General features: G+C 45.4%; 1 protein-coding gene across 6 annotated transcripts in view; it reads right to left on the bottom strand.

Moving 5' to 3' along the window:
• Window positions 1-476: 476 nt before the first annotated feature.
• FAM193A (family with sequence similarity 193 member A) overlaps window positions 477-12468 on the bottom strand; it is a 51294-nt gene continuing 39302 nt past the window's right edge. For 5 of the 6 annotated variants that reach the window (XM_077310745.1, XM_077310746.1, XM_077310741.1 and 2 more), the window contains 3 exons: window positions 4002-4788; window positions 2399-2480; window positions 477-1391 (listed from right to left, as the gene is read on the bottom strand). In XM_077310745.1, coding sequence (XP_077166860.1) covers window positions 1298-1391; window positions 2399-2480; window positions 4002-4788 — 963 coding nt within the window. In that variant the 3' untranslated portion in view covers window positions 477-1297. The remainder of the gene's footprint in view (window positions 1392-2398; window positions 2481-4001; window positions 4789-12468) is intronic. The other variant, XR_013226657.1, reaches the window with a different exon arrangement.

Here is a 12468-nt window from a genome sequence, read left to right as displayed (position 1 = left end):
CCGCTGTCAGGGGCTTTCCACTGACTCCAACCAGAGTATGTTAACTTATGCTATATTGCCCACAGGTTGCTAACACTTTCTCCTCCCTGCTATGTCCAATTCTGCCCAGTGTTCCCCCTCCTTGTACAAGTTCAGTGCTAAAATTAGCCAGCAATAATCTCCCACCGATGCAAAGGTGTCACTCTGCTGGTACACCAGGATTTACTGGATTAAGTGGACGGATCTCTGGAATAGAACTGTGCCCCCTGCAACATGAATATAAGTTTAATTTTAGGCATTCTATACCTAATTCCATATAAAATAGTTTATTTAGTTTTCTGCATGCTGAACTGCAGCAACTGCCTTCTAAAAGCCTTATCACATTTTTCTAGCTAATTTTTCTAGCAGCCTAGGGATAGCCTTTCCTTACTGGTCAAATACTGTCAAATGACAGTGAAAAACACAGAAAAGAACATGCATGGTTTGTGATACTGATGTATTCCATCTTTCAACAAGAAAGGCATGATTTTAATATTACTTAACAATATGTTAAAAATTAGCCGGGTAGGCTTCAGTGTTAATACAACTACAGAATATTACTGATTGGATATGCGAGTACTGTTTGTTAAACTTCCTTCTGCAAGTTTACACAAGCTGGCTACAAGTAAGAAATAATCAAAACACAAATAGCGTAACTTGTACATTCTTAACAGTAGATTGTGAAAAACAAAGTCGATGCATGTCCCAGAAGAGTCATTTTCCCATGGAAAAATAGCCGAAAGAGTAGCTTTGCCTGGATCCACTACTCTGTCAGGAGGGGTGGTCATGTTGAAATGGCAGAAACCAAAGGGGGGTGCAAGTCAGGGGCCCAGTCTCAGCACAGCTGTCCAAAGTCACCAACGCTGAGGGCCTTCCAGAAATGGACGCAGACTATTGTTCCATCTCCAACACTCAAGAACTACAATCAGAGAAGTCTACACGCAAGCTAACAAATGCAGGAAGCAGCAGTTTTTCAGTCCACTAGGATAATGAGGGCAAAGGCTAGAGCAGGGGTAGTCAACCTGTGGTCCTCCAGATGTCCATGGACTACAATCCCCATGAGCCCCTGCCAGCGAACGCTGGCAGGGGCTCATGGGAATTGTAGTCCATGGACATCTGGAGGACCACAGGTTGACTACCCCTGGGCTAGAGCATCAGTGCAGGTCCACACAGCACCGGAAACGAGGCCATCTCTCGCAGGGCTGGAGCAGCATTCAGCACAGGAGAAAGTCATGTTAGTCATTAGTACTGATCCCAGTCCTATTCCAAGTTGCCTGCTCTAGTGGGCAGCAAAGCCGGCTTTCTTCAAGTTGAAATTGGACCAGTTGACCGAAAGCCTTTGTCTTGTCTGTCTGGCAGAATCCAAGCAGAACCTGTTGAGAAAGTGGAGGTCAGGGCTCAGGAGATCCTGAAGGAGTTCTGGTTTGCACATCTGCTTTGAGCCAACAGCCAGACTCCCAATTAGCAACTATTTAACACAGCAGTTAACTTTCGAGTGGAGCTGGTTTTAGCTACACAAGGTAGGTTTCACTCTAACTGAAAAGTGGTCAACCCCACAAATTCTTTTTTTTTTAATTACACACTCCATTGTACAACTGAGCGATCAACAACCTCACACAGAGGCTTGGATCCCTTCATGACAGGAGCCAAGGAACGGGGGCCAACATTTGGTCGTTCCATTTTTGTTCAGTTCAAAATATGGCTGCGGTTGAGGAGTAAAGATTGTGAGAGACTTAAGAAGAGGAAGAAGAGTTGGCTTTATACCCCACCCTTCACTACCCAAAGGAATCTCAAAGAGGCTTACAATTGCCTTCCCTTCCTCTCCCCACAACAGACACCTTGTGAGGTAGGCTGAGAGTGCTCTGTGAGAACAGCTATGTGAGAACAGCTCTAACAGGACTGTCACTAGCCCAAGGTCACTCAGCTGACTGCATGTGGAGGTGTGGAGAATCAAATCCAGCCCTCCCAATTAGAAGCTACTGCTCTTAAGCAGTACACCAAGCTGACTAGAATGGGCTTAAAGGTCCCACTACTAGCATAAGGGATCAAATGCTTTCCTTATGTTTCAAAGCCATTCTCAGCTTTGTGTTTACTAAGCAACTGCTGATAGCAACTACTGCGGAGTCCTATCCAAAGAATCCTGGAGACTAAAAATGTAACTAAACATGCCTTTTAATAAGTAAGGAGGGCCTGGGGCTCAGTGGAAGAGCCTCTGCTTGGCATCATCTTGACATCTAAGCCTCAAAGATCTGCTCTATTGATAGAAATATGGTTGTTTGAATATTAAGTCTTTTTGTCTACTTGGAGGAGGTCTAAAAACAAGATAATCCTTATTCTGGCCATAGCAGTAGAGAGAAAAGGCAAACGGTCCTTCGCATACCTTTTAAAATATTCCACTTCTCGTTCTGTCTCATCCATTTCCACGTTGTCGAGGTCAACATCTTTGGGCAAAAACACGTCATCTGAAAAATTACATTGTGCACACAAGATTAAGTGCGGGTAGCTCTTTCACTTAGAAAACAAAACACAGCCCCCTCAAGATGAGAGGCTTGTAGCTGGGCAAACCCTTGCTCAGTGCAGCAAATCCTGAGCTGGAGAACCTATGACTGTCCAGCCTCTACGTGAAGAGCCCTTCCCAGGTCCTATAATGCAGGGCTAGTCAACCTGTGGTCCTCCAGATGTTCATGGACTACAATTCCTATGAGCCCGCCAGCAGATGCGTATCCTCCTGCTAAGTGCTCTCCTCATAGGGTTGTGCAATCACCAAAGCCCAAAGCAGCATGTAGAAGGCCAGCACCACGGCGTGGAGAGGTGCGGTGGCGGCGCACCAGCTAGCAGCCGCATCCAGCATACAGCCACCAGCTGGCACACCGCCGTCACTCCTCCTCTCTGCGCTGCTGGCCCTTTACATGCTGCTTTGGGGATCACTGAGTGGCCGAACCGAGCCGAAGCACACACCCTGCTGGCCATGTTCAACTGGCAACGAAGCCCATTAAAGCCTAGTTAATGGTAATTTTTCTGCTGAATAAAGTGATTTATTTAAATTTACTGTTTTGATTTGATACCCAGCCATAAGTATATTAATATGACCATAGACATTTCCTCAAGTCTAATTAAGTTGTGTCCTTTTGCAGTAAGGAGCTTCCCATACTACTCTTGTAATTAACATCCTGAACCATTGTAAGCTGCCACGAGGCAACATTGTTATGAGTGGCAGGGTATGAATTTAAGCATGCATGCATAAATATGCACAATGAAATAAAGATAACTGCCAAGAGATAAATGTGTGACATTTATGTTTTTAGATGCTCTACAAAGCCACTCAGATATCATTACATGTTCTCAACCACTTCCCCCAGAAAAGTCCTGTCCTATATCAAAGTAGAAACCACAGTGTTTGTTTCACAAGATGCAGTCCAATATTTGGTTACATGGAATCACAGTGAGTTCAATTAACTTATTCCCATGTGAGCATGCAGTAAGCTGCAGCAGGTCAGATGGGAAGGCGGCAGTCAGAGTCAAGCGCTTGCACAATGATTCAATCGAATTCTGAATGTTTTTAATTCTCCAGAAGAAAACTTAAGCAGAACAATGAGCTCCCTTGCAGAACTACACTGGGATGTTTGTGAGGGGATGGCTCCCTGACCCCCAGTTTCTACTGGACATCACCTCAGTTTGGCAACTTACTCCCCCAGTCATATTCCACTCACATTTGGTAGGACAAGGGCGACTACAGCCCCACAGAAGGAAATCCTGCTTGGGAGGAGGCAATCTGTTGTGGCAATAGGGATAGTGTTAAAGGTGACCTCTACAAACACACACACTGCTTCTTTCTTTGGCACATTTCATTAAAAGATGCGTGGGCGTGGGCTAACTTGCAGTTTAGTCCTGAATTAGGTAACCACAATCAGATTGTTCTCTAGTTCAGTATTAATAAATGCCCCAGAATGGCAGAAGACAATTGGCTTAAAACACAAACTTACCGATTGAAGAGTTCCCTTTGTCGACTTTCTTTTTCTTATTTTTCTTGCTCTTGTACTTTGGTTCAGGAGAATTTTCCAATATCAGCTTCTTATGTTGCTGTTTATTTGAAGAAACAGAGCCACTGGACAAAGATGATTTAGCTGCATGGTCTGTTTGTTTTGTATTATTAGCATTTACTTTTTTTTCCTCTTTCCTGGAGACTGCAACTGATCGAAGATCTGTTGCTTTTATTTTGGATTTTGTTTGATTTTTTATTTTAGGCTGAACATTGGTTCCTTTGGAAGGCTTTTTCAACTCCTGAGCAAACAGCTTACCAATTTGTGTTATCTGCTGCTTGCTTTTTTCTTCCGTGTGATGCTGCATGATATTGAGAAGCAACGAAAGAGGCTCATGTGACTTCACAGTCATCTCTGTGTTCAGGAGCTGCTTTGAGTCTTTGTCGCTTACTGGGCTGGACAACTCACAGGCAGCATCAGAAACTGGCCTCTGTTCAACATTACAGGCATCTTCAGATAGCGGATCCGATGAGAGGTCCGGATTTTCCAGTCGTTCATTCTGCGTACTTCCTGGGGGTTCAGGGTCAGGCGTCATCACTACTTGACAATTTGGAGTCCGTTTGGGGCAGTTTGTGCTGGTTCTCTCTCTTTTCTTTTTCTTTACAGCCTGAAACTCTTGAGGTTCTTGAAGTCTATTTTTCAGTTGTGCTTCCTCATCTTCTTGCTCTTCCTGCCACTGATGAGGCTCCTGCACTCTAGGTTCTGTCTCAAGATGAGCCTTTTCTTTTAACTGTGAAAACATCATCTTATTTTTTTAAAAAAATTGGCTACAGGGATTATAGAATCATAAAGATGGGACCTTCAAGGTCATCTAATCCAACCCTCTGCAGAATGCAGGAAATTCACACCTACCTGTTTACCTATAGTGATACCAATTCCATGCCCAGATGGTGCCCCCCCCCAAACCAGAATCTCTGGTCAGTTTGGCCTGGAGGAAATTCGCCTTCTGAACCCAAAGGGGTGATTGGCATTCCCCTGGGTATGCAAGGGCCACATGAACCAAGCACCAACACAGCCCCTTCCACCCACCCACTCACTGCCTAAGTTCACAGAATCAGCATTTCTATCAGATGGCTATCTAGCTTCTAATCAAAAGTTATTATATATATAACAGATTGTTTGAGATAACCAACATCTTAGCAGGACCCATGTAACAATATCATAAATATGGAACAGATCCATCATATTATTTTCCACTCAAAAGAAGGCAAGGATAAATAAATAGCTTAACATTAAATAAAGCATCAAAATGTACTTTGTTAGGTATCCTTTCTTCTTGTTGCTACTCAAAGTAAACAGGGGAAAAACAGCCTTTAGTTACCAATATTCTAAAAAGTGGCTTACAAATGACTTAGAACTGAGCACACAATTGGAAGATAGGAGAAAAAGCAAGCTGGAGGGATTTAACTTTATTGACCCTCAAAATTCTCATGAAAGAGCAAAAACGACTACTCTTGCCCTGAGATTGCCAACATGCTCCAACTCCAGAATCAGTCCCTATTAGGTTATACATTAGCCCCAAAAATACCTTATTTGTATTTATTGGCTGTTCTTTCAGCTGGATGGGGGGGGGGATTGGCTGTCAGGCATAGCCAATTCCAGATCCCCCCCCCCCAAAAAAAAATCAGGATTATCTGGGGAAAGAAAATTACTGTAGGATAACTGCAGTGAAATTCTGTTCCAGGTGAAACTGCAACGTCACAAATGCATTTAAAGGGACCATGACACACCATTATAGGCTATGCGGGGAGCATTATAGTCAATAATCCCCATAACGGGTGAATCTATCCAGGAGTCTGTTTTTGATGTAGAAGCAGCAATATTCCACATAGCTTCTGATGCCTCTACTCAAAGGACTCCCCCCCCCCCAAAAAAAAAGTGTTTCAAAAACCGGTGGTCCAGTTCTACGCCCCCCCTGCTCCTACCCTTCATTATTTCCAATAGAAGGGGAAACAGCAAGAAAGCAGGGACTGATGTCAAACAAGAGAGTCCCTGCAGTAGAAGCTGAAGGCTTGTGTGTGTGAGGGGGATTTCTGCAGAACCAGTGACAATGTGGCATTGCCAGCTCAACAAATCCAAACAAGGGAGGGTTCCAAGCTCAGCACAGCCAGTGCAGAAAGAGCGGGCCAAGCAGTACCAGTGCCGTGCTTGTACCCACCCACCCTTGCTTCAATCCATTGAACTGGCATTGCCACTGGCATTAACTCATTCCCCAATGGGAACCATTTGTATTTAACTGCTTCAGCTGACTACCTACACCTCTCAGAGCTCTGTTTTTATTCCAAAGATATGAAACTTTTACCTTGAATCTATTCTTCTTGCCTCTCAAGGACTAGAAAAGCATTTCTTTAGAAACTGGAAGATAGCACTTAAATGGAAATCATTCCTTTCAGAGGACATCCATGATTTTGTTGCTTTTAAAAAAAGTGTACAAGGGCTCTTCTCTTGAACAAGTCCTGGAACTATATCCTGACAATGAGCTGATTTGGAACCTAATAAAAAAGGTGCAATTACTTAAATCAATTTCATGTTTTAAAAAAAGCCTTTGGGAACATTTTCTTTGGTACATTATTTTTTAAAAACCAAGAAATTAATTCTTGGTATTAATTTCCAGTCCCTAGGATCTTTTACATTGATTTTTGTATAGTGATTTTTCAAACTTATCCTTAAGTGCAGGCTCCCTTGGTAACTTTTATTTTTTAAGAAGATGGCCTATTGGAGACTTATTCAGATTCACCCCCCCCCCAACTCCCTGAATAGACAGTAATTGTTTGGGAAGACTGAGCTGAGGCCCATTGGTGATGTCCTCAACATGATTCATATCTCCTTTAAAAGAATCACCAGCCCCAGCACCAAATACACTGAGAGTGAGATGCAGCCCCAGCTTCTAAAATTTTATTCAAATAAATTGTTTGATAGTTAAGTTATTAATTTCTATATATTAAAATTGCTTTCTTGTTCCTCCCCAAGTAGACGATCTTTAGTGCTGAAGGAACAACATAGACCCATGCCTTTTGCTTCAATGTAGTACAAATCTGCTGTACATGACTGGGAACAAAGTTTAGTTTTGTCCACAGCTACCCTGTGTTCAGAAGTCCTTATCATTTGGGGAGTTTCTACTACGTCGTCTTATAAGGAATGGTTTCTGATCCACACTGTCCTTGCAGCACCACAAAAGCATCCAGGAAAGGCTAGATAACATAGGAGGAGCGCCAGAGACAGATGTGAAGTGGGGAGAGGCAAGCATTAGAGACAAGGCCTCAGAAAGTCAGCCTCATCTCCCTCAAACAACTCTAAGGAAATAACTGTGTTTGATCTACCACCGTTAATTTAAAAATATGTGCAAGTATGTCAGAATTCACTGGTGTGATTCCTTGGCTTCACAGAACTGGATGAATCAGCAGCTGTTACCACAGGGAAGTATTTCAGCTTTTTTTGCATATTATTTTATTTGGTTAATTATCCTCCACCTTTCTTGCTGACACTCAAAACAGATTACATCATGTAAACACAATCAGCAGGATAGGACATCCCAAAAGCAATACAATGGATTGCAGAAAGCAGAGAACAAATCTCAAACAGAACTGAAACAAGGCATGAGCTATTAAACATTATACATAGACATCTTTGAGGATGTCTTCATACTAAGAAGTTTGGGGTCTTTAGAGGCAGTCTGATATGTCTGGACAACTTCCTGGATTTTACACCTTGGCAATATTTAAAATGATGGTAGAATTACATCAGAAAATATTTTTCCATAAGTTGTACTATGTTGATGTTTCAGCTCAAGCATGTCTCATGAAAGACAGGCTATGCTGTCAGAGGATCAGCATCTTACTTCCATAAAGAACCGCAATCTCAGATCAATGGAACAAAAAGGTTATAAAGGTGGGAAAAGGTTATAAAGGTGAATCCTACATAAAATGTCACTTTTGTGGAAAGCTGGATGTCCTCACTTTTTGGTGGGTGGCGGGGGAAGCGTGAACATGACGTTGTGCTTTTTCCAAGCACGATCAATGGTACTTCCTGGAGTTTTCCTCTTTAAGCCAGAGCACAGGGGATGGGGAACATTTGACCCAACTCTGAAAATGTAACTCCACATGCCTTTCCAAGACAATAAGCCTAGGAGTCTCCAGCAGCAGATCAGAACTGACCTCTGCCAACTCAGGCAGGGAACCTTGACAAAATTATGTAAAACAATGTTTGGGGGAAAGATATTGCCACACTATTGTCATTCTACAATTACACAACATAAATGACTGGAAGCTTTTTGAAAAGTACTTCACGTCTAATATTATGTCTCATTCAATAATATTTGTTCTTCCTTCACAGTAACTATGTTCTTGGCAAGAACATTCAATTAACTGACAGTTCAGTTTGCCAGCTGCAATCAGAATGTTTGAACATTTGACATGCTGTTCAATTGTATTTCAAAAGTTTACATATGTTCTTGATTGTGCAAAGACGCCAACTACACACACACTTTTGTCCTGATGCCTTCCTGGGTTTCCTCCCCGCATGTACTGGCACCAACTGTCCTCCCTATGTGCCGTTTGTCATATTTCTTACGTATATAAAAACTTTGCATTTCACAAAGTAGAAATGTCTCTTAAGGTTCCTTGCCCCATTGTTCATTAATAGGACTGTGTTGCAAGTCACCCAGATTGGGAATAACCTGGACATGCGTATCCTCACAATACTTTGCCATGGTCAACCCCCTTCCTAAATCATTTTCAGCTCAATGGAAAACATTTTTTACAAGACAGGCAATCTTTCTACTAGGGATGAGTCCCTATAGGAAGAAAATTTTCTGGCAATGGGAATAAGAGATCCTATATTATCCTATAACATCAGTTATATTGAAAATGTTTTAACTTTTAAATGTTTTTGCATGTTGTTTTAGAGCTGTTACTCTCCCTGAGTAACGCAGAAGGGTGAAATACAAATTTAAAAAAAATTGTATTGCTGCTGTTGTTATCTGATGCATATCCCAGGGTTATGAAAACACTGGTTAAATAATTTATTTAAAACTAGAAATATAGCCCGCTGTATAAGGGATACAGCGGGCGCTAGGCACTCAGAGTTTGTTGTGTCCCGCGGCGACGGCTCTCCGCGGCGGCTCCCTCCCTGTGGCGTTGTGTCTAAGCGGCGGCGGCGGGGGAGGCAGGGAGGGCCCGGCAGCCGCGCTCCGCGCGACTGCCAGGGGCTTCGTCTGGCAGCGGCCTGACGCAGCGAGAGGCGCTTTGCGCCTCTTGCCACATCAGCCCGCCGGGCAGGGAGCCCCCGGCAGCCGCGCTCCGCACGACAGACCACATCAGGCCGGGAGCAACTGCGAGCCGCGCTGCCCGCAGCTCACAGTTGCTGGGGCTTCGCACCTGCCGATTGGTCCCTCCGATTGTCTGTCCACAGGAAGGGTCCAATCCGGACCCTTCCTCATCACGGACAGATCCCACCCCAGAAGCCATTAGCGAATTATTTAGTCCGCGGCGCCTGCGCTCCGCACGACAGACCACGTCAGGCCGGGAGCAACTGCGAGCCGCGCTGCCCGCAGCTCACAGTTGCTGGGGCTTCGCACCTGCCGATTGGTCCCTCCGATTGTCTGTCCACAGGAAGGGTCCAATCCGGACCCTTCCTCATCACGGACAGATCCCACCCCAGAAGCCATTAGCGAATTATTTAGTCCGCGGCGCCCGCGGCACCGCGGGCGGTGTTTAGATGTGTAAGCCTGTATATCACCCCGATAATAGTCATAAGTGTATTTTCCCCAAAACAAGGTGCAGGGGGAAAAAGCTTTCAAAATGAACTTCAACACAGAATGCTCTCTATCAAGGCGCCCACAAAACCCTCATCTTGAGGCACTGAAAACTCTTCCATAGAGTTGTTTGACAAAAGTAGCAACAGCAAGAGAGCTTGAACTTTCCTCTGGAAAGATATTCTATAACATGAGACTAGACACAGAAGAAACACAGAAGTGTGCAAACAGCAAAAAGTACCCATAAAAGAGCTGGAACATTCAGAAGGCTCCGCTCCACCTTTCTTCCTCAGCTAGTAGCTGCACTCCCACAAACAAATAGCACTTTTCGTATACTGAGCACTGCTTTGGAGAAGCACAGTTCTAAGCCTAGGAATCTGACATGAATATAACTACAGATTTATTAGCCAGAGACAGGTAAGGTGAACAAGGGAAGTGAAAGGGTCCTGACTGTGAAGAGTAAAGGAAGAAAAAGAAAAGATGAAGGTGGTCTGCCAAAACTGCACAGTATACAACATCTAACAACTTTTTTTTAAAGACATCTCATGATGATCTGAGGCACAGTAATCAAGTATGAATGGTCAGCTGTTATCTGACAAGCATGCCAAATGCTGCCAATGAGTAGCTGCAATCCTGCTCGTGACCAAACCTTTGAGCTAATTAGAAGAGAGACCCAACTCATCAGGAATGGAAATATAGGTAAGTTCAGGGTCAATCATATTTTGCCAACTTGTCATTGCTCCTGAAATTTTTGATGGCTGTTAAGGATTTCAAAGTCTACATAGTTTGAGCTTACACATATTGTACATAGTTGGAGAATGCATCTCAGGGTAGAGCTGACCTCATTTGAAATTATAGCTTTTTATTTCCCTTCTTATCCCACGGAATCCATATGAAGAAACACCGTTGGTTTCTTGTAGAAATACACCAAAAGCAAACGAAACCAATAGGCACAATACACAAAAATATAAAATATAAAATATCACAAAGGCAATAGCTCTTCAGTAAAGGGGTGATATCCTGTACCTGTAATACTGGTGATGTTATATTAAGGTAGGTTAACTGTGGATCTGGATAGATTTTTGTGTATAATTTATTTAAAAGTGTTAAGGTGTGCTTTACTGGCTACAGATGAAAATATGGTTTTGTTACTTTACATAATGTGTTGCTTTCATTATAGAATACAATGGCAACCACTGAAGAAGCAACAGAAAGCGGGATTGAATACCTGGGACCCCGTTCTGGTTGCAAAATTATTTAGGACTAGAACTAAAGCCCATTTTATGCTTGGATAAAATGGGCGCTAGGGACCGCTGGCCGGGGAAGCCTTCGTAGGGCGAAGGCTTTCCGGGGTCGGGCTCGGCGCAGACAGGCAGGGGTGATCAGGAGCATGGTGCCAGGTGAAGCTGCTCTGGGGGCGGGAAGAAGGCCTCTGGGCAGCGAGGCAGGGGCGCACGAGGTGGGGCGTTCTCTCGGCCCCATGAGCAGCGTCAGTGCGGCGGCAAGGCAGCAAAGCTGTTCTGGGGCAGGGAGAAGGGCGTTGGGCAGGCGTGCAGGCGGCAGAGACGTGGGGCGTTCCCTCCTGGGCAGCTTACCGTGTAGCCGTGTGCAGAGGCAGGTTGCATGAGGTGCAGCTGTGGGGAGGTAGGGCAGATGGAGTGGGGGGCGGGGCGAGAGGCTGGGCCGCGTCGGGGCATCGGCCAGGGCAACCAGGCATGCGCGGAAGTCCGCGCATGGCTGGTTCATTCCTGCGTCGTCATGGAATGTGCATGGGCCAAGCTGTGCGGGGGAGGCGGGGCACTGCGGCCTGGCCGTGGCAGCACAGGCTAGCAGCAGAGGTGCGGCGGTGCGGCGAGCAAAGGACAGGGGCGGGGAAGCGGAGGACATCGTGATGGTGAGTAGAGAAGCAGCGAGGGTCCGTGGGAAGGGACGTTCGGGGTGGGGGTGGGCAGGGTTGGGAGGGCAGCGTTTTGAGAGGTGGCCAGGGGGGGCGGAGGTGCAGGAAGGTTTGGGGGGATCGAGGAGGTAGTCGAAGGTGGGTGGGTGTCTTTGGGGGGGTGGGAAGGAGCATTGGCGCGGAAGATGCGAGGAGCGGTTAGTTGTGGGTAGGGGGGCTGGAAAGGAAAAGGGACGCTGCGTCTTCAACGCAGCATCCCTGCTCCTTTCACCACGGGGAGGACGGTCGTCAGGAGGACTCACCAGGTCGGAGGTTTGTTCCGTCTGTGTGCTGAGTCCCCTGGCGGCTGTGGCAAGGCCGGGCCAAGCCGCCAATGGGGAGCCGCGCGAAGGCGCCTTGGCCCTGGATGGACACTTGGAGGGCCCAATCAGGAGCCGCTTTGCAGCTCCTAATTGGACCCCTCCGAGTTTTTATCCCAGACGGGTCCCGCCCTAACTCCTCCCCACCAGCCCTTACTATTTTATTTAGTCCACACTGCCCACGGCGCTGCGGGATGTTTAAAGATTGTATTTAATAAATCTCAAGAAGACACAACTGGTTTCATTTGCTTTGGGTGTATCCCACGGAATCAGCAAGTCCAAAAGCACAGAAGGTGGCAGGGAGGAAAAGAAGGATAGCCATATCAGAAGGGAGAAGCAGCCTATACAGCTGCAGGCTGGAGGCCAACATCAAACAGATACCAGGTAGCAAATGAATGACCA

The sequence above is a fragment of the Paroedura picta genome, chromosome 14 (assembly GCF_049243985.1).
Source record: "Paroedura picta isolate Pp20150507F chromosome 14, Ppicta_v3.0, whole genome shotgun sequence".
NCBI classification, from domain to species: domain Eukaryota; kingdom Metazoa; phylum Chordata; class Lepidosauria; order Squamata; family Gekkonidae; genus Paroedura; species Paroedura picta.
Note: the sequence above shows the minus strand (reverse complement) of the source record. Positions and strands in the feature narration are given on the sequence as shown.